The sequence below is a fragment of the Patiria miniata genome, unplaced genomic scaffold, assembly GCF_015706575.1.
Source record: "Patiria miniata isolate m_02_andy unplaced genomic scaffold, ASM1570657v1 HiC_scaffold_16, whole genome shotgun sequence".
NCBI classification, from domain to species: Eukaryota; Metazoa; Echinodermata; class Asteroidea; order Valvatida; family Asterinidae; genus Patiria; species Patiria miniata.
Window position 1 is genome coordinate 1,236,775 of NW_024037054.1, and position 20,028 is coordinate 1,256,802.

Consider the following 20,028-nt stretch of genomic DNA (forward strand, 5'->3'; position numbering starts at 1 on the left):
CGCAAGTTATGTACACTAGACCTTTTGAAGTTGATTATCCTGGGTATTTACAAGGTTACAGGTACATTGTTAGTATCTTCCCATGAAAAACAGACCCAATTTCCGAGGGGAAAAAATGCACAGTTGTGTGGCTCTATAAATAACAGGAAGACATAACCACGATATTGACATACCAGAACCAGCAAGTTCTGAATTTTCTTCCCCCTCATACCGGTACATGTCATACAGTGTTAACATTTAATTCACCACTTCTTGCCTTCCAGAATTCCAGGCCTTCCAGGTTCAATAGGGAAAGATTCTCATATGAAATATGGTATCTGGTCATCACTATGTTTTCTCTTCAGTTACCTAGTACTAGTACTAGCAAAGCTCCATGGAACTAGGTCTGTGGTATCAGCCATCAGAAAGTGATAGGCATATGTCCTAAAAAAATATAATGTAGCAGGGAAACATTCAAGTAAATTAGGCCTAGCTAGGCCTACTGAAAAAAACACTTAACATGCTTAGAACTTGAATTTTCAGACCAGATACGGTTTGTGCACAATAAGATTAAGAATTAAAATGGCCAAATATGGGAATCTTTCCTTCTATAGGCCTTTATAAAGTAGGCATATACAAAAAAATAGTAGCTAATCCTTACCGCTGACAAAATGGCGAGAACAGACTCTAGCATGCACGCTAAAATCGTTTGTATCTGCCCGGCTGATGGCAGAAATCCACAATCGCCTACGTTTTTCCGTGAGCTCTCTCTCTTTGTTACCATGATGCAGTTGGATTTTAGGGATACGAAAAAAACGTTACAGTCAGTGCGCAGGGTTCGGAAAGTGCTTGCGTTTATTTGCAGCGTATGCATAACTCGCTTGGTAAAATGAATATTCATGAGATCGGGGACCACATTTGGAAATTCATTTTCTTGATAACCAGTCTTTAAAAGAAAGTTTTTACTCACAAATATAGTAGAGAATACTAAAGCCTAATTGTGAAATGAAATTTCTAAAATTTTCATAAAGTATTTTAAGAAATATGAGGATGAAAGTTTTACTGAAATTGTCGAGAAATTTCGGTTTGCGAAAACCGTCTTTTTTCTATATAAAACGAAACCATGCAGCATCATCTTACAGTTCGATGAGAAGCTTTGTTATTAAATTCACAAATTTTCATAACCATGAATCATGTGAGTACTCAAAACAGTCAGGAGCACGCAAAATTTACGGCCATTCTGAACGTTCCGGGTACGAAAAAAATGACACTCTGGAAGCAAGTGTAAGCGCCGCACGGCATGAGGGTACATTCCTCATTGGGCAAGACCCGCAACCAACACGCGTTTTGACCAATCACGTAACAGCACACGGGTCTTCCGTATGTCGGGTACCCAGCTCTACGCGTGCTTATGGATATCGTATAATCTCGAACTAAATGTGCCCAACTATAGAAAATAAACTGGCGATGTGTCCTCTCTCAAAACGATCTAGTTTCAACGACTGGTGTGTAAGAAAATAATATACTGTCAATGCTATTATTCTAGACCGTTATGATTTAAGATTCATGTAATAAACCATTATTTTTTGGCAATAATGTCTCCCATTTTCTTGATGCTTTTTGTTTGTTGACAGGTTCAATGTGCATGAACATGAAAAATATAAACACAAAAAACAATGTGTATGAACATGAAAATATAAACACAAATAATCAAAGGCATGTCTCTTTTTCTTGACTGAAATTCTGGAAAACGATTTAATCATAAAATCAGAACTTTTTAAAAGTCACATACTTTTAAGCTGGACATAATAGTTACATCAATGTGTTAACATATTACTTAAACCCTGGAAACTTGAACCACTCACACTTACAAAACATTGCTTACAAAAAAAGTTTCTGAAAACATAGAATGACTTAATGACATAAATATAAAACAACTTAAAAAAATGAACTTAAAAATACATGCAAGCCAAACTTTCTTCAAAGTGCAAGGTTACTAATGCTCTAGGATGTACAAACACTTTTTTGCTATATTTCATGAGCTTATAAAACAAATTCCCTACCCAAGCTTGTCCACAAGCAACTCATTCTAGGACAATAACGAGGCCATTGAACTGCTCCATTCCTCGGCAATAACAGTTAAATATGCTAACAATTACACAAATCTTTACAATTTTTACAAGATTTGTTTATATAGAATGCAGTGTACAGCCGTCTGCAGAAATTTTCATCATATTTTTGGTTTTTAAATATACAGCACACTCACAAAATGACTAACTTGAAGGGAAAAAAAGAAACAGTGGAAATTCAGCAATGATTGAATCGATTCTTCAGGGTTCTTCTTATACATGATCTGAATACAACATGCCATGAGAATCCCCGACGCCTAATTTGTGGATTGTTGATGACACGTCTTTGAATTTAGACATGCCAAATAAGGATTTCAGTCTAGTGATGTGTTGGGTCACATTGACCAGGCCAAACCAACCCGAAACATTATTTTGTAAACCGAATCCGAACGGAAACCAATTTGAACTCCCTAAAACCAACCTGATCCGACCCAACAAAAAATTAAGGAAAACCAACGCAAAAAAATGTTGCAACCTGACGCCACTTCCAGGATTGTGTACAAAGTCTATGTAGAGTCAAGACAATTTTAAGTATTTTCTAACAAAATTGGAAATTTATGAAGAAAAAAAAATGGCGTCAGGTTGCAAGATTTATCCCATGTGAATTTCCAAACTGTTTGGGGTTATTTTGGGTTGAACTGACTCAACGCAATTAGAAGACTGCAAACACAATACCGAAACCGACCTGACCCGACTAAAATGATGGACAAACTGATGGCGACCTAACAGAAAGTCAGTTTAAGTTTGGTCGGTTTCTGGTCGGGTTTGAACAACACTAATCCGGTCGCAGAATAAAGTTTCATTTCATGGTAAATAAAGTTCCATTGAAATAGTTGCGAACTGTCTGCAAGTTCAGGTGTTGTGTTCAACTAGTCTTGACAGGAAAAAGGGTCAATCACTCTGCGTACTTGGCCTGTAAGAAAAGAGAAAGAGAGAAAACAAATCTAAGTAATAATCTACATGTATTTTGCTGATTTAGCATGTTTAGCATGTTTAGGAAGGAATTGTTTTAGACTACTTCAAAAAATCCCATCCCCACGGCAAGATCTGAAAAAAGTACCAGAAAAGGATTGTTCCTCATATTTTATGACCGACATGAATTGACCGACAAGGACAATGGCTAGTGATGCCTGTATAATTTCATGAATTTATAAAAAAAAATTCTGATTTTTAATCGCTATAATTATAAACATTGATCGTACTTGCGACATGCAAAACTAACGGGTAGGAACCTATTGTCGACATCGGTGGTAATGCACCCACAAAATACGTACACAGTACACACAACCCGTACACAAAATGCACGTATGACGTCATTCGAATCGCACACTGTGACTGCAATCATGCAATTTTCGCAAATATTTCGTATCAAATTAAAATCGGCGGTGGAACCTGCAGAGATGGGAATGGTATGGTTCGTAAGCGTAACTCTTCAACTTACCAGAAAGTGACGAATTTCGTCTCCAAATATCCCCAAACAGTCAGGAGCACCAAACAAGTACAGGCATCATCGAAAATGTTTAAGAATCACCTCTCATAATGGTATTAATCGACGCAGAAATTATCGTAGTTTCAGAAATCACTCCATTTTAGTCAGCTACTGCTACGAAACGGGTTTCCCGTCCCTATATCCAGGGGCTTCACCGAACACTCGGCAAACCTCATGCAATCTCGAACGGTCCGAGGCCGTCCACGCGCTGCAAATAAAATCTCGCTGTGTGGCTCATTATCGAGTAGGCTGCGCACTGACTGGTTACCCCATCACGATGTCTACGTGATCCACAACCATAAACTACACAAACGGCAGGCATTATTTGTACATGTATTATGTTTACTGCCAAAATGATTTAGATATTGGAAACGTTCGTGTGTGTGTCTACACGTGCGCATACGACAGTACAGTGCCACGGTGATTGATATAATACATGCCCTACAAAATGGCGCCCTCGCGGTTTCTAAGTAACTCCTCTGATGAGTGACATTATATTCAATACGATCTATTTGCCTTCATCGAGGACCCCCTATTGTCCCTCTTTTGCACCCACATACACACAGAAATACAGAAGGTATAAACTATAGCAATATCCCCCTCCGGCTTATAGCTTACAGTTCACATAAAAAGCAAAATCAGATCTCTCACATTTTTATATTGATTTTCAAAGATTAAATCTAGAAATCTTTGGTTACTTGTAATCTGATATTTGATGACATCATGGTGACATAATTCCTAGAAAGCTTAACAGCTATTCTAACTGTGCGATTTGAAGCAAAGACTCTGGATTTACTCGCACTGGATTTTTTTTCAGCAATTTTTTTTTAAGGTTTAAAGGGAAAATACAACATTTGCAAACATCAAAAAATAAAACTACCAAATCATTTTGAAATACCTTGCTGGACTGTTAGTGAATGACAGTGTAAAGCATCCTGTAAAATCATGGCACCTGGTATACTGTCATTTTCAAGAAAAGTGGTATTTTTGTATCAATTTCCAACGCTGATCGGCCGATCAGCGTTGGAAACAACTGGCTTTTTTTCAAATACTGGCCCCAATTGACCATCGCACTTGTTTGCAATCGATTACAAACCTATGAACGGGTACGAGCCAGCTAGACTGGTTCCATGAACTTACAATTCCCCAATGTATGTAAACTGCTCTGTTTCTTTTTATATGGAGTCAGGGAACCAGACTTCAGGAAAATGATCGTTTTTCTTGGTTTTTATAGCATTTTCGAACCCAAAACCTCAAAAAAGTCAGTGTAACTATATTTGCTATATATTTCCAACCCCCCAATTCCATCCATTTCTGAAAATTACAGCAAAAGCAAATGATGTATATTCCCTTTAAAGATATTTCATTTTAACTTCTAGTCAAAGTTAAATATCCCTTGAACCTACTCAACTTATCACTGGATGTGGTCTTAATGTTTCAACTCAAAACTGTCTCAAGAGGGTTTGCACACCCCAATTTTTAATACAATGGAACTCCATGGTGCATGACCAGAGGAATCCGTCCAATATATCAAATGGAAAACTTACTGTCCCTAGTTTATGATAAAACCATAATAATGGTCATTGAGTTCGTAGTTGGTCCATATTATCCCTTTGTTTTCGGGTTACCTTTTTGGGGACACCCTGTATATTATAGGTATACCACAGGACATCTTCCTAAGACCAACAGACAATCCCGCATATGTGATGCGATCAAGCTACATGAGTCGTTTTTTTATTACAGATTTCAAAAGAGCACAATCTGAGCATTACTGCTGTGAAAATCGCATGCTGATACCATCTTTAGTTCAAAAATTATGGAAGTCGGAACACCAAGAGATGTGATGTAGTGATGTGATGAAGTGGCCCTATTTTGGCCTGTATCTCCACATAAAAATTCCCGACAAACGACTCATTTAGCTTGATTGCATCACATATGTGAAGGTGGATTAAAAAGTTCTATCAAGGCTGTTCTGACTACACCTGATGTCACATGCCTTCTCTTGTTTTTGCATACTTTAGATTACATTGTCTTCTGCCAGCTACAAAATATTGGTTTGGACATAACACCTGGGTGGATTATTGCCAAGCCCTTGACATGGAATCAACAAAGGAACACACGCATTTCTATATTTACCCGGCATAAACTGGGGATTCCAGCATTTATGGTGACAAGGCACTTTCAGCAATCACTGCCGAGTATTACATCACATCAGCTTTGCCCAAAGTCATTCAGCATATCCCATCAACACCTCTGACTCGAAAACAGTCTCCAATCCATCTGCACCATGACAATGCAGGACCTCACAATGCCTGCCTTACCCAGACTGTCCTGAGAGAAATGGAATAACCTTGATGGAACCCCCGCCCTACTCACCAGACCTAGCTCCATGCGACTTGTGGTTGTTTCCTAGGATCAAATCCAAACTGGCTGGGAGGCCTTTTTCACGAATCCAAGAACTTGCCAAAGCTGTCCATTAAGAATACTTCAGAGTACCACCATTACTTTGAAAGTTGGGTGAAGAGGATGCAGCGAATGATAAGGACCAAGTGAGAACACTTTTTATCCACCCTTGTATAGTGGTAACACTTACCTTCCATAAGCAAACTAACTAGTGGTGTACGATCGCTTAGTTTAGTTTGCTGGACAACAAGTTCTCCATCAGCTAGTACCCGGGTTACTGGTTCACCGAAGTTGATGATGCCATTTAGGATGTATTTGCTGAAACATTCGTCACTAACACCAAATGCCTAAATAAAGTTGAAATCAAATTAAAACAGCTGAATATTCACAATACTAAATATTCCAATGCAATTTAACGAAACTCATTCTGTTTGGTGGGTAAAAAAAAAAATATTCAATGAACTAAATACACAAGAATGGTGTAATGACAAACACCAATACACTTCTGGCCTTTGTTAAATCTCATGACTGTTTTACGGTTCACACGTCAGGCCAGCATTATTTAATTTGTTTGATTACAAACCTGCCGCCTCTTAATATTATAATTTTGAACAAAAAAAATTAATTAGAAAATTACCATTATTTTATTCTCGACGGGGGATATTTAATATTTTGAAAAAAATATATAAAATGATTGTAATCAAGTTTGTTTTCCAAAATTTTGAGGGAAATGAAAAATCAAAACAAAGGACTTTTCGTCCACTCGCCTATCCAACTATACATGTTTGTCAGAACATTGTTTGTAGTTCACTGCGCACTTCAAAATGAATCGCATAATCGTGTCATAGTAAATTTGTCACTGAACTCTGTAACGGGGAAGATAAACTCAAAGTTTAGGCATTTATATGAACGGAAATGTTTTGAGCTTGACAAAATTTTACTTTAAACTGTGAAATTTGAGGTAAAACGTTTGCTCTAGCAAGGTACTGGAGTTAAGAGGCAAAAAGTCAAAGTGCGCCATGTTAGGTCAATGTACACTGTAGGAGACATCAACAAATGCGCACTACTATCGTTGTTTGTGCTTGTAAAAAAAGGTATTTTGAAAATGTTATTTTTATTCCTTTTTTTATTCCTCTTGTTTACCACTTATCTGCAAACCCACCAGGATAACAATCCTCTGCTACTCTCATCGACACTTTTAATTATCTTACCCCCACCAAAATCTGGTATCATTGTGACTGACTTGTCTGATCACTTTCCTGTATTTACCTCCTTCCGATTCACTATTAATCATTCCAATCACCAACATGTGAAATTGTGCACCATGAGAAAATCTTGCAAATTTTAAACAAGGATTTAAATCTTGTGACTGGATGTTGGTTTCTACTGCCCGGGATGCTAATTTATCCTTTGTGAATTTCATGAATACTTTAAATACATTATTCCTCTTAAATAAAACAAGACAGTTTTTCATGCGCCAAATATGTATGCTATAAAATATGCTGACTAATGTCTTTCATAGTCCTAAACACAGTTATTATGCTAAACAGTTTATGAAAGAAGAAAGGCAATATTACAAACACTTGAAAAGTAATTAGGTGATGGGCTAATTGTAAGAATTCACTATTTTTAGGTGTTGGGCCTTGAGCCCAAAACCTATTGTTATTGTAAGAATTTACTATTATTATTCTCCAAGACACAATTCTTCTCCAGAACTGTTTGTCAAAATGGAAACATATATGAACTTCATTTGTCAATACATGAATGCCCAATCCACCGCAGATGTGCTTTTTTGCAATTACGTAATCATGACGCCATCATGGGTCACGTGATGTCACTCGCAAGTTTAATAAATTTAATCTTTGAAATTCCATATAAAATCAACCGTGAGAGACCGGAACCGGAAATTTGCGGGAATCGACATGGTAATACATGATCTTAATTTTATGTTGTACGCGTAAAATCACGTGACCCTTCCTTCCGGTCGAAACCGGAAGTGCCTAATAATTTAAAAGTGGAAAAAGATGTGAACTTGCTGTTAACGATTTAAGTGTCTGCCTGGATTGACCTTTCAAAAAAAATAATGGGTGACGCCATGAAGTGTTGGAGCGCCCTCTAGCGGCAGGTTAAAAAAAGTCAAAAATGCATTTTCACTTGATGTCTGTGGCGAAGTTTGCGGTAATCGCTTCAAAATTAATGTACATGATGACCATAATGCAGACAACATCTGTGCGCAAAAAAAAATTGATTACGTCATCAGACCGGAGGTTACAATAAAAAGACCTTTAAACCTTAAAAAATTGCTAGAAAATATACCGTGATAGATATAATCAAGATTTGGCTGTATACAGCACAGTAAATATAGCTCTGGAGGTTTCTGGTAATGACGTCATAATGACGTCATCAAGTGTCGTATTACAAGCAATCAAAGATTTCTAGATTTAATCTATGAAAATCAATATAAAATCAACTGCTACAGATTTGATTTTGTTTTTTATGGCAATCAATACAATACGGCAGGGTCTTCATTTTTGGTATTAAGTGCAAAATCACATGACCCTTCCGGCCGGTCAAAACCGGAAGTGCCTTTTTATTTGAAATTGGCAGAAGATGCGAACTTCCTTTCAACGATGTGAGTGTCTGCCTAGGCAGTACTGTACACAAATTTTACAGGTGACGTCATCAAATGTTAGAGCGCCCTCTGGCGGCATGTTGAAAAAGTCAAACATGGATTTAAACATGCATATTTTGAGTTGATGTGTGTGGCAAAGTTTGCAGTAATTCATGGCCCAACACCGTTTGGTTGTTCCTACAACCTCAAGTTGAGTGGTCGGGCACAACCCGACCACTCTTTGGATCTGTTACGATTAATCTTTCCTTCTTTCTTTCTTTTTTTTTCCAGACAATACTTCTCCACGGGTTTTCTCTTAAACGGTATATGGTATGAACTTGTAACTTTCAATATATATCGACCCTCATCCAAAGTGGTGCATATTACTCTGACGTTATGATTACGTCATCAGGTGTCAAATTACAAGTGATTTCATCTGACAAAGTGACCAATTACTTTCACCTATAACTCTTGAACTAAACATTTAATGATGTTTGTATTCTGTAATCAGATAGACCATTAATCGCTAAACAGTTTTTGTCGTGTACGTGAACTCGCTTGACCTTTACTTCCGAGTCTACAGGAAGGTCAAAGTTAGGTGAATTCAAAATGAAGACGTTAGCCTGATATCAAAACAAAGCAGCATTTCTTCCGAACGGTTCACGGTATGATCACAAAACCTTGTGTGAACTTGTACCATGTTACGAAGATGTTATAAATTGTGTTACGTCATCATGACGTCATCAGGTATCAAATTACAAGCGATTTAAGGGCAAATTTTGACAAAATAGTTTGCGTTATATCATTTGAACTAAATAGAGTATCGTGTTCGTTTTTTCGTGAGGTTGTAGACTATGCCGTGAGAAACATTTCGTGTTCCCGGACGCAAAACCCCTTGACCTTTACTTCCGGTGTTACCGGAAGTGCAATAAAAACTGAATAAAACTCAAAAGCGGAAGCATTTTACTACAGACATATATACATGTATTATGAAAGTGTTTAGTGAGGAATGCAACATGCAAAAAACAGTGTGATGATGTCAACATCCGAAAATTGTAAAACCATCCGTCCACATTTTACCAAATTGCCCCTTGACATTCTCTGATTAACCACAGATAACTTGGCAAGGTTTCAAATTCATAACGTCATCAGACCGGAAGTTACTTTAAGGAGAATTTGAAAAAGATCATAGTTTTAATTTAGTTCTATCATTTGATCCCTTTCATATCTTCGAAGTCCAAATAATAATATCCATTACAGTGTTCACCTTTGGATCTCTAATGCTGTGACGTCATCAAACCGGAAGTTAGGGGTTATTAATACAAACAATTATATTTCCCATATTTTCATACGTTATTTTATCTTTACAATGAAAAATTATCCTCTCCGAACTTTATCAGTATTTACTGACAGTTTTTGACTGATGACGTCATCAAACCAGAAATAACTTTTTTTTGTGCACATAGAATGTTTACTGAAATTTATCACACCGTTAAAGATACCTTTTTGAAACATATTGATTGTACTTGAAGGGATTTAATTTCGTGATCCTTTTTTTACATAAACATATATTCCTAACTTAACTGGGCAGCGTATAATGAAAAGGCTGTCTGCCCGACCACTCTGCGTTTGTAACTGAACAAACGCGAAACTCTAGTTGTTTTTGTTATTCTTCTTCTCAGCAAATTCTTCTCCAGAATTGTTTGTCAAAATGAATACATATATGAACTTTAATTGTCAATACATGAATGCACAACCCACCGAAGATGTGTTTTTTTGTAATCATGTCATGATGACATCATAATGGGTCACGCGATGTCACTTGAGGATTAATAAATTTAATCTTTGAAAATCAACAAGAAATCACACATGAGAGACTGTAACTTGACTTTACAGGAATTGATATGATAGCTCATGATCTTCATATTATCTTGTGTGCATCAAATCACGTGACCCGTTCCTCCGGTCCAAACCGGAAGTGCCTAATAATTTGAAATTGGAAAAAGATGTGAACTTGATTTCAACGATATTTTTTCAACATTTTTCAAAAAAAAAAAGATCGGTGACATCATGAGATGTTGGAGAGCCCTTTAGCAGCAGGTTAAAAATGTCCAAAATGCATTTTCAGTAGATGTGTGTGGCAAAATTTGCAGTTATCGGTTCAAAATGAATGTAGCCCGAACGGTACGCTGAAGTGCGCCCTCAAGCGGTTATGAGACACGCGTGTACTGTAACCATGGCAGGCGCCATGTTCGCACATGTTTTGGCGAAATTCCCGCAGTGAAATGCCAAGATTCTTGCTATAAGTCAACCGTTAGTTTGACATTGATTGAAAATCCTACAGCTTGTGGCTCTCAGGTGAGAATAAGTGAAGGATAATGGGATGATTATAACATTTGGGTTGATTTTTGATGATAAGTTGTGTTGATAATTGATGTTGAAATTAACGTTAATAATAATAATAATAACTGTATTTATATAGCGCTTTTTGCCAGAGGATACAAAGCGCTGGGGAGAATGCAACCAAAGCCAGGTAAATGAAGTACATGTATATGAACATTATGAGACCCATTATGTAGCACCTTTTTGCAAGGTGCTGAGGCGCATAATTGCTGCCACTGCCAGAAACACCGGGGCAAACCCCTCCTCTTAGCGACAAGTGTTACTGGGTTCTTTAACGTGCATTACACAACACACGGGACCTACGGCTTTACGTCCCATTCGAAGGACGAAGCAATAATGGTAAAGTGCCTTGCTCAAGAGCACAAACACCATGTTCCCACGGTCAGGATTCGAACCCGTGTACCACGGCACACGAGTCGAACACCGTAACCATTGGACCACAGCGCCCCACCGCATCATCAGCGCTGGTGTTATAGATTTTGATCTAGAGTTCCGTCTGAGTTTTCAAATGAAAGGTTTTCTAGTTCAGTATAAGTTATAGACTAAGTAGTGGTTTGTTCATTTGTCTGACCCAAGGTGTGTTGACCCCAATGTGGTCCATGTGGCTTACATGAATATATATGTTGTGAACTTATTTTCAACAGTCGCTGCCTGATGTCATAAAATGTTAGAGCGCACTCTAAAGGTATGTTCAAGAATGTAAAAATGCATTTTGAGTTGATGTGTGTGGCGAAGTTTGCAGTAACCGCTTCAAACATGATAACCCAACACTGTGTGTTTGTCAATACAAACTCTAGTTAGGTGCAGCCCAGCACCTAATGTTTTTCTACTACGAATTTACTATTGTTAGGTGTTGGGCCACGAGCCCAACACCTATTGTTATTGTATGAAATCAATGTTGCATTTATTCTCCTCAGCAAATTCATTTCAAGAACTGTTTGTCAAAATGAAAACATGTATGAACTTCAACTGTCCATACATGAATGCACAACCCACTGAAAATGTGCTTTTTTGTAATTACGTCATTATGATATTATCATGGGTCACGTGACATCAATTGAAAGTTAAATAAATCCAATCTTTGAAATTCAATATAAAATCATTGGTCAGAGACTGGAACTTCAATTTTGCGGGAATCGGTATAATACATGATCTTCATTTTATCTCCTGCGTGCAAAATCACGTGACCTTCCTTCGGGTCGAAACTAGAAGTGCCTTATAATTTGAAAGTGGAAAAAGATATAACATTGCTTTCAACGATGTTAGTGTCTGGCTAGTTTGACCTATCCAAAACAACGATCGGTGACGTCATCAAATGTTAGAGGCTCCTCTAGCGGCAGGATAAAAAAATTAAAAAACGCATTTTTATTGGATGTCTGCGGCAGAATTTGCAGTAATCGCTTCAAAATTATTACATGATGACCTAAATGCAGAAAAGACCTGTGCGCGAAAAAAAAATAATTCAAAAACTATTCAACCACATGGTCTCAACATCCAACTTGGAAATGATTAATCCTTTTCTTCCTCCATTGTCTTCTGTTACAGATAATCCATCTGGTCTTCCTTGTTTGTGTTTACCCATCTTCCCCCATCTTTCATCCCTTTCCACCTCAATACTGTTCCCCCCTCCCCACATCATCCCTTCACTCTCACACTCTTTTGTCCGTTCCCACTCCCTGTGACCTTTGATCCTTCCCCTTTCTGGTCCCTCCCCTGTTTACACAAGACCCCTTGTGGTTTGCCATCTCCCTTTGTTTCTTTGTTCTCTCATCCACCCTCCCCTGCATCTTTCCACACCTTTCACACCTAATCCTCCTTTTGTGTTTCTTCTTTCAGCCCTGCATGTTTGTGTGCACCCCCATGTTAATGTATGTTTTAGTTGTTATATTTCTGTTTTAGCCGAAGAACTTGCTAAGTTCGCAACGTCAGGCCACATTAATTTTAAGATTTATATATTTCAGGTCCATCCAGTCAGTAAGCAGTTTGCAGCAGTTTTACTTTTTTTCAAAAATTAATGACGTCAGAACGGAAGTTATAATGAAAAGACCTTTCAATCATAAAAAATTGTTGAAAATCAATCGCAACAGATATAATCAAGATTTGGCTATATATAGCACATTTAACATAGCTCTTGAGCTTTCTGGTAATGACATCACGGTGTCATCATCGAGTATCATATTAAAAGAAAATAAAGATTTCTACATTTAATCTTTGAAAATCAATATAAAATCAACTGTTAGAAATTTGATTTTGTTTTTTATGGCAATCGATACAATATTGCGGGATCTTCATTTTTGGTAATAAGTGCAAATCACATGACCCTTCTTTCTGGTCGAAACCAGAAGTGCCTTATAATTTGAAATTGGCAAAAGATGTGAACTTGCTTTCAACGATATGAGTCTGTGCCTAGTCTGTACTTTACAAAAATATTACAGGTGACGTCATAAAATGTCAGAGCGCCTGTTTTAATAAGCCTAACATGCATAAACCGAAAGTGCCTTATAATTTGAAATTGGCAACAGATGTGAACTTGCTTTCAACGATATTACAGGTGATGTCATAAAAGTTAGAGTGCCCTCTAGTGACATGTTGACAAAGTCGAACATGCATTTTGAGTTGATGTGTGTGGGGAAGTTTGCGGTAATCAATAGCCCAACACCGTGTGGCTGTTCCTACAACCTTTAGTTAAAGGGAATATACAACATTTGCAAACATCGAAAAATAAAACTATCAAGTTTTTACGAAACACCTTACTTGGATGTTGGTAAATGACAGTCAAAAGCATCCTGTAAAATTATGGCTCCTGGTGTGAAGTCATTTTCAAGAAATTGGCATTTTTGTATACATTTCCAACAGTGGTCAGCCGATCACCGTTGGAAAAACCTAACTATTTTTCAACTTCTGCTTCAAATTTACCATTTTTTCAGTCCAAATTTTGTTTGCTATTGGTAACATGTTCATGAACGGGTGCAGGCCAGCTACACTGATTCCCTTAACTTACAATTTTCCGGCATCTATAAATTGATCCATTTTATCCTTAGTGGAGTCGGGGAACCAGACTACTTGAACATTTTCGTTTTTCTTGGTTTTTCCAGCATTTTCGAACACAAAACTACAAGTATGTCAGTGTAACAATATTTGATCTGTTATACTAACCCCTCAAGTAGTTCATTTCTTAAAATTACAGCAAAAGCCAATGATGTACATTCCCTTTAATATTGTTATTCAGAATAAAGCTAGTTGTACTAACCAGTAACCCCCTGACTACTGCTAATCACTTTAATAACTATTTTACAAATACTGGTATTCAAGGGGGTTCAAAATAAAGGAAATTCACTTTTTTGACAGCAATTTCCACTTATTTCACTTGCTTCTTCACATAAGTGTAAAATAAAGCCCTTTAACCATGCATGGTGAATGAAAGCTTGGCAAAAGTTGCAAGAATAGTGATATTCTGCTAATTTGAATGCAAGTCACCTAAATCCGTCTTGTCCACGTGATATATGTAAATTAGACATTTTTGTAGTTCCAAAAATTAGAAACCTTGCCCACATAATGTTTTGACCTGGTAACTTTGATTGAGGCTGTCCGATTATCCATGTCAGTGTTAAGATCATTGTTGCATAACATTACATAATCAAATGTCATGGTTGTCACCCTTTAAGAGAAAAAGTAGCATTAACAATCCTTGTTTGAAGTGTGCTAATATTTTGTCTTCAAATCAAGCTCCGATAGCTCAGCTCAGTTAAGTGGATGGATGTATACCTCCGTAGACAAACAGGTTTCGCACATGAAATTTTCAAACTACCACAGCTCAGAGACAAAATATGCAATTGCACTGATTTCTTCATTACTTATGCTTAAAGGCCAGTACTTTATAGCTACTAATCCAAAGTTTTTAAAAATTTTTTTTAAATAAGTCAAAAGTGCTGTCAAAAGTGGATTTTCTTTATTTTGAACCAACCTGTATAGTAAAGGTAGCACTTTAATGACAAAACAAATATAAACTAAAGTTTGAAGGGACAAACACACAGTGTTGGGCTAGAGGTTTGGCTTTTTCGCATTGTTGATTGTTGACGTTGATTGTTGATGTTGATTGTTGATTGAATTTGACGATGGTTATTCATGTTGATGTCAACTGTTGATTATTGATATTTGACCGTTTTGGTACCCCACAAGTTTTTCACGAAATAGATATATGGATTTTACTCAAAAACTAGGAATTTCCAAGGTGGGTTGATCTGTCGCAAATGGAAGAGTTTTAGAAATGGGATATTAAGTCTGAATTTCAGCCCAGGAAATTAACTATGGTTAAAATAAGAGCATTTTGACATAAGTGTGTGACGTTGCAAAATTTTAGTACACGAGAACAAAGGAAGTACCCCACTTCTATGCCTATGTAAGTGTGTGTGTGTGTGTGTGGTGTGTGTTTGTTTGTTATAAGTGGGGATCTCTACTGGAAAAGCAGTCCTTTTTGGGGACCCCACCCACATTTACCCTTTTCTAATAATTATTGTGCTATTGAGTTTATGATGTATGACATTGTGTCTTGTAATGTGGAACATAAAGTGATAAAGTAAGGTAAGTTCCCCAAAACTAACCCAAATATCATGTTTGAAGTTGATTTGTCCAGTATTTCTCAATTTATGTTAGGAAAACCATATCCAATGTGTTTACTAAAACTTGATTTTTGATCTATGGGGTAGCAAACAAATAGGCTTCCGGCATGGGCGGCGCCAGGATTTTTTCTAGAGGGGGGCAAAACATATTTTTCCCCAAAAATTCTTGTATTTCTGAACAAATTCTCGATTTCTCAGTTTTAGACGGTGGCAGGGACATTTTGCCCCCCCCCCCCCAACTCATTAAATTTACACCACTATGACTTCGCGCCTCTTTTTCTTTTCTTTTTTCTTCTTTTTTTTTCTTCCTCTTTTATAATATTTTTTTTAAGTTGCTTTTCCAGAGGGGGGGGGGGGGGGGGGACAAGCGTCCCCCTTGACCCCCCTCGTGACGCCCATGGCTTCTGGGAGAGGGATTTTTGAGATATCTTGCTAAAACCAATTACTTGCACATCCACACATATAAGGCAGAAAAACAATATGCCCCTTTTACTTCACCCGCAGGGCATAAAAATATACTTACAGGTTTGATATCATTTTCCAATGCGATCATAAAATCTGATTTCTGAACTTGCATTTTCTGTGCTGCTTCATAATCCACTTCAACTTTTGAAGAGGCCTGTAAAGAAAAAAAAACTTTTCTATGATCACATGGCAACACAATTTTTGCAATCTGATCAACAAACTAGAAAAAAATGAACGTGGCATGAAGCTATCCTGCTGTAGAACACTGTCCTACATTGTGTTAGTTATTACAATTAATACCCTGTAGTATAGTTTGCGTACAGATGTACAATATCGATTGAAGCACATACTCTGCAGTGGCATAGTACTGTCATTTTTATTGGGGGGGGGGGGGGTAAAAATTTCTTGAAAAGGGCACAGTTTTTTTTTTCCAGACACTTTGCCTTCATAAAATCAAAAAGTGTGGGGGGGGGGGGGAAGGGCACCACTTCTTTTTAAAAAGGGCACTTGTTCAGAAAAAAAAGCACTTCCTGAAAAAACGGCACTCTTTACAAATTATTGGGGGAGGGGAAAGCTGGTGAAAAAAAGAGGGCATTTGAATGGAAAAGGGCAGTCCTTAAAAAATATTATTTTTTTTAAACCCCCCCCCACTGGCTATGCCTATGCTCAGGCAATCTTCAATGCGACATTACAGGATAAAATTTAACCCCCTTGCAAAACTACACTCTTGGGATGTGCTTTAAGGTACGATGGTGCTTCTTCAATTTTTAAATTAAATAGGTTTACAGACACCCTTGATTCTTTGTAACCTAAATCTGGATTGCAGGTCTTGTGACAGAAGGTTTTAAAACTTGAGTACATTGTAAACAGATTGCATTTAAACGTGTAGACATCATTTCCATAAATGCACAAAATTATCAAGAATAATTTGAACTTATAATTCACATTTTCACGTGTGGTCCACTTTTCAACTCATGTTGATTATTGTGCTTATCCTAGAAGTTTAAAGCAAGCACAAAATTTTTTTTGTACACAAAATGTTCAAAAATATAAATAAACGTATACATTTATATTTATATAAAGTTATCCATTGTTATTTTGACTTCAACTTCCATGTAGTTTGAAACAATATGCCATCATAATGACACCACAGAAATGATGTTATCACATGGATCTCGATCATTAATACAATAATAATAATAAGATCAAACTTATACAGTGCAAAACATAACTGAAATAAATCTCGATGCGCTTTACAAAACAAAAAACAATGCTAGAAACAAAAATTACTATGTGAGGTCATAAGCCTCATAAAAATAGATGAGACTTGAGCGTAGTTTTGAACCAGTCCAATGTGTCCACAGAGGGGTAGGAAGGGCGTTCCACAGCCTAGGTGCAGTGTGTGAGAACGCCTTGGAGCCATATGACTTGGTTCTTGGTATTGTTGTAGTGAGGAGTCCCTGATGAGATGACCGGAGCATTTTTGCAAGTTGGAAGGAGCAGGTCGCAGATGAAGCTTGGGGCTTGTCTATTGAGGGCCTTGAAGGCGAGCAGGAGAATTTTGAATTGTATGCGCTGTTTAATGGGTAACCAATGAAGGTCTTTGAGGATCGGTGTGATATGATTACATTTCTTGAAAAGAGAAACCAGGCAGAAGGCAGAATTTTGGATCCGTTGAAGTTTATTCAAATCTTTGTCAGGGAGGCCAGTAAGTAGGCAGTTGCAGTTATCAAGGAGAGAGATGACAAAAGCATGAACTAACATTTCAGTGGTGCGCTTGTTGAGGTAATGACAAATTTTACCAATTTTCCTCAGAGCAAAGGAAGCCTTATGGCAGACTGCGTTGACTTGTGGGCGCACGGTGAGGTGACCATAAAAAAATCACTCCAAGGTCACGAACCGACTCTGAGGCTCGAGCCAGGTAGTCGCCGGAGGTTATGGGAGAGATCACTGCACTGTGTCTAGCCACGTATCTTACACACAAGGATAAACGACTGTTCTGAGCTCTAGTACAAATGCACTGAGCGGATTTGCCTTGAAATATAAAAACCAGTGTACTTCATTCTATTCATTCATTATTAACTAATGACAACATTAAGCTTTGATAGGAAAACTGAATAACTGTTTAATTTTAATCAAGAAAATAGGAAGGTGGACATGATGAGAAAATAATACTGAAATGGGCACGTATAACATCAAAACTGTAACATTTCACATATTTTAAACAAACACATTAACTTCATATATAACAAAAATTGACATAGTGATAAAAACAATGCATTTTTTGTTTTACGTCCAGACTTAACCATTTGTTTTATTACATTGGGTGTTCATTAATAAGTCTGACTAGATAAGGCAGGGTGCTGCTCCGCAGTCTCTCCGTTCTGCACCTAAAGTCTCTCAGTCGTCCACTGTGTCAAAGCTGACGCATTGAGCTCTGTGATTCGGGGAACCAATGTCTGAAATTCTTATGCAAGGATTTCGTGAACATGATACAAAGTTGTTCCCTTTGCTCACTCAGGGACATCAGGGCAGTCATCTGGAGAGCGTTGTCATACGTCTCATAGTGATCGGTAAGGATAATTCAAAGAGCTCTCTTCTGGATCATCTCTATGTCGTTGCTTTGTTGTGCGGTTATTGAGGAGTGCCAGATTGGTACGCAGTACTCCAGCAAGGGAAGGATGTAACAAGTGTATATGGTCAGTAAGTCTTCCACTGGCAAGCAGAAGCATTTCAGTGTGAGAATTACATAGAATTTCTGTGAGGCTCTCTTGGTTATATCCTAAATATGGCTATCCCATCGGCGATCGCTCTGGATCATAACGCCAAGTAGCTTTAAACAGTTCATTTCCTCCAGGGTAGTATCATTCAGCTCTAGTTGAAGGGGTGGTAGAGCAACTCGTGAGAATGACATGCACATCACTTTGCACTTAAATGAGTTGACGCGCAAACCAGAGTCTGAACACCACTACTGAAATTCGGTCAGAGCTGCAGGTATCACACTCTCGTCCTTCACCTTCCGGCTTTCTTCAAAAGTCAGGTCATCCACATACTTCCATCTTGCGACTGAAGCTGGCGATGTGAGCGCGTCGTTTATTATCGCGAGGAAGATGAGTGGTCCAAGGCGCGTCCCTTGAGGGACGCCTCCATACGGTGTGAGTGGCGCCGAGAATTCACCGTTGTATCGGGTAACCCGCTCTCTTGAAGGAAACTCTCGATCCATGGAATGACTGCTGGATATGCACCCACTGTTAGGAGTTGCTAAAATCTGCGACCACCACAGTGGAGACAGTCCGAAGCACGTCAGCGTTTCTATGCAGGAAGTGTAGTAAATCAACAAGGAAATGAGATGTGGAGATACCTTGTCTGTTTCCGAACTGTTAGTCATCAATGCCTTCACGGATATCTGCGAGAAGTTCGCGATAGACAAAAAGTTCTGCTAGCTTTGCGAAATAATCCATCTAAGATATCGGATGAAGTTTGTCGAGTGAGGGTGGGGATTGTTGAGGGACTGGCACAACGATCGACTTCTTCCATTGAGATAGTACTTTCCCTTCTGTTAGTAAGGTATTGATAATGTCACAAAGTGGGGATGCTAGTTCCAGAGCAAACTCACGAATCAACTTTGCGGAGATTCCGTCTGGACCACAACTCTTTCCAACTTTGATTTTCTTGAGTTCGGCAAACACGATCCAAGGCTGGACCTGCGGAATAGTTTTAGGGTCTATAGGTTGATATGCTGGTAACTCTTTGTTGTCAAGAGGATGTACATCTAACCAAATATCAATGAACTGCTTGTTAATTACGTCGGCAATGTTGCGTTTATCCGTCACTTGCATACCAGGAACATTGATTTCAGTTTTTGGTGACGAATTTGTGGTTGCGATCTTCACAAAGTTGAACCATGCACTTGGATTTTGCGTTTTCAGT

The 20,028-nt window shown here is 38.0% G+C and overlaps 1 protein-coding gene across 2 annotated transcripts in view; it reads right to left on the bottom strand.

Annotated features, from left to right (window-relative positions):
* The window catches only part of LOC119722623 (vesicle-fusing ATPase-like), a 236,076-nt gene that overhangs the window by 59,823 nt on the left and 156,225 nt on the right, over positions 1-20,028 (bottom strand). For both annotated transcript variants that reach the window (XM_038192822.1, XM_038192821.1), the window contains exons 18-19: positions 16,157-16,252; positions 6,191-6,347 (exon numbers count right to left, since the gene is read on the bottom strand). In XM_038192822.1, the coding sequence (XP_038048750.1) occupies positions 6,191-6,347; positions 16,157-16,252 (253 nt within the window). The remainder of the gene's footprint in view (positions 1-6,190; positions 6,348-16,156; positions 16,253-20,028) is intronic.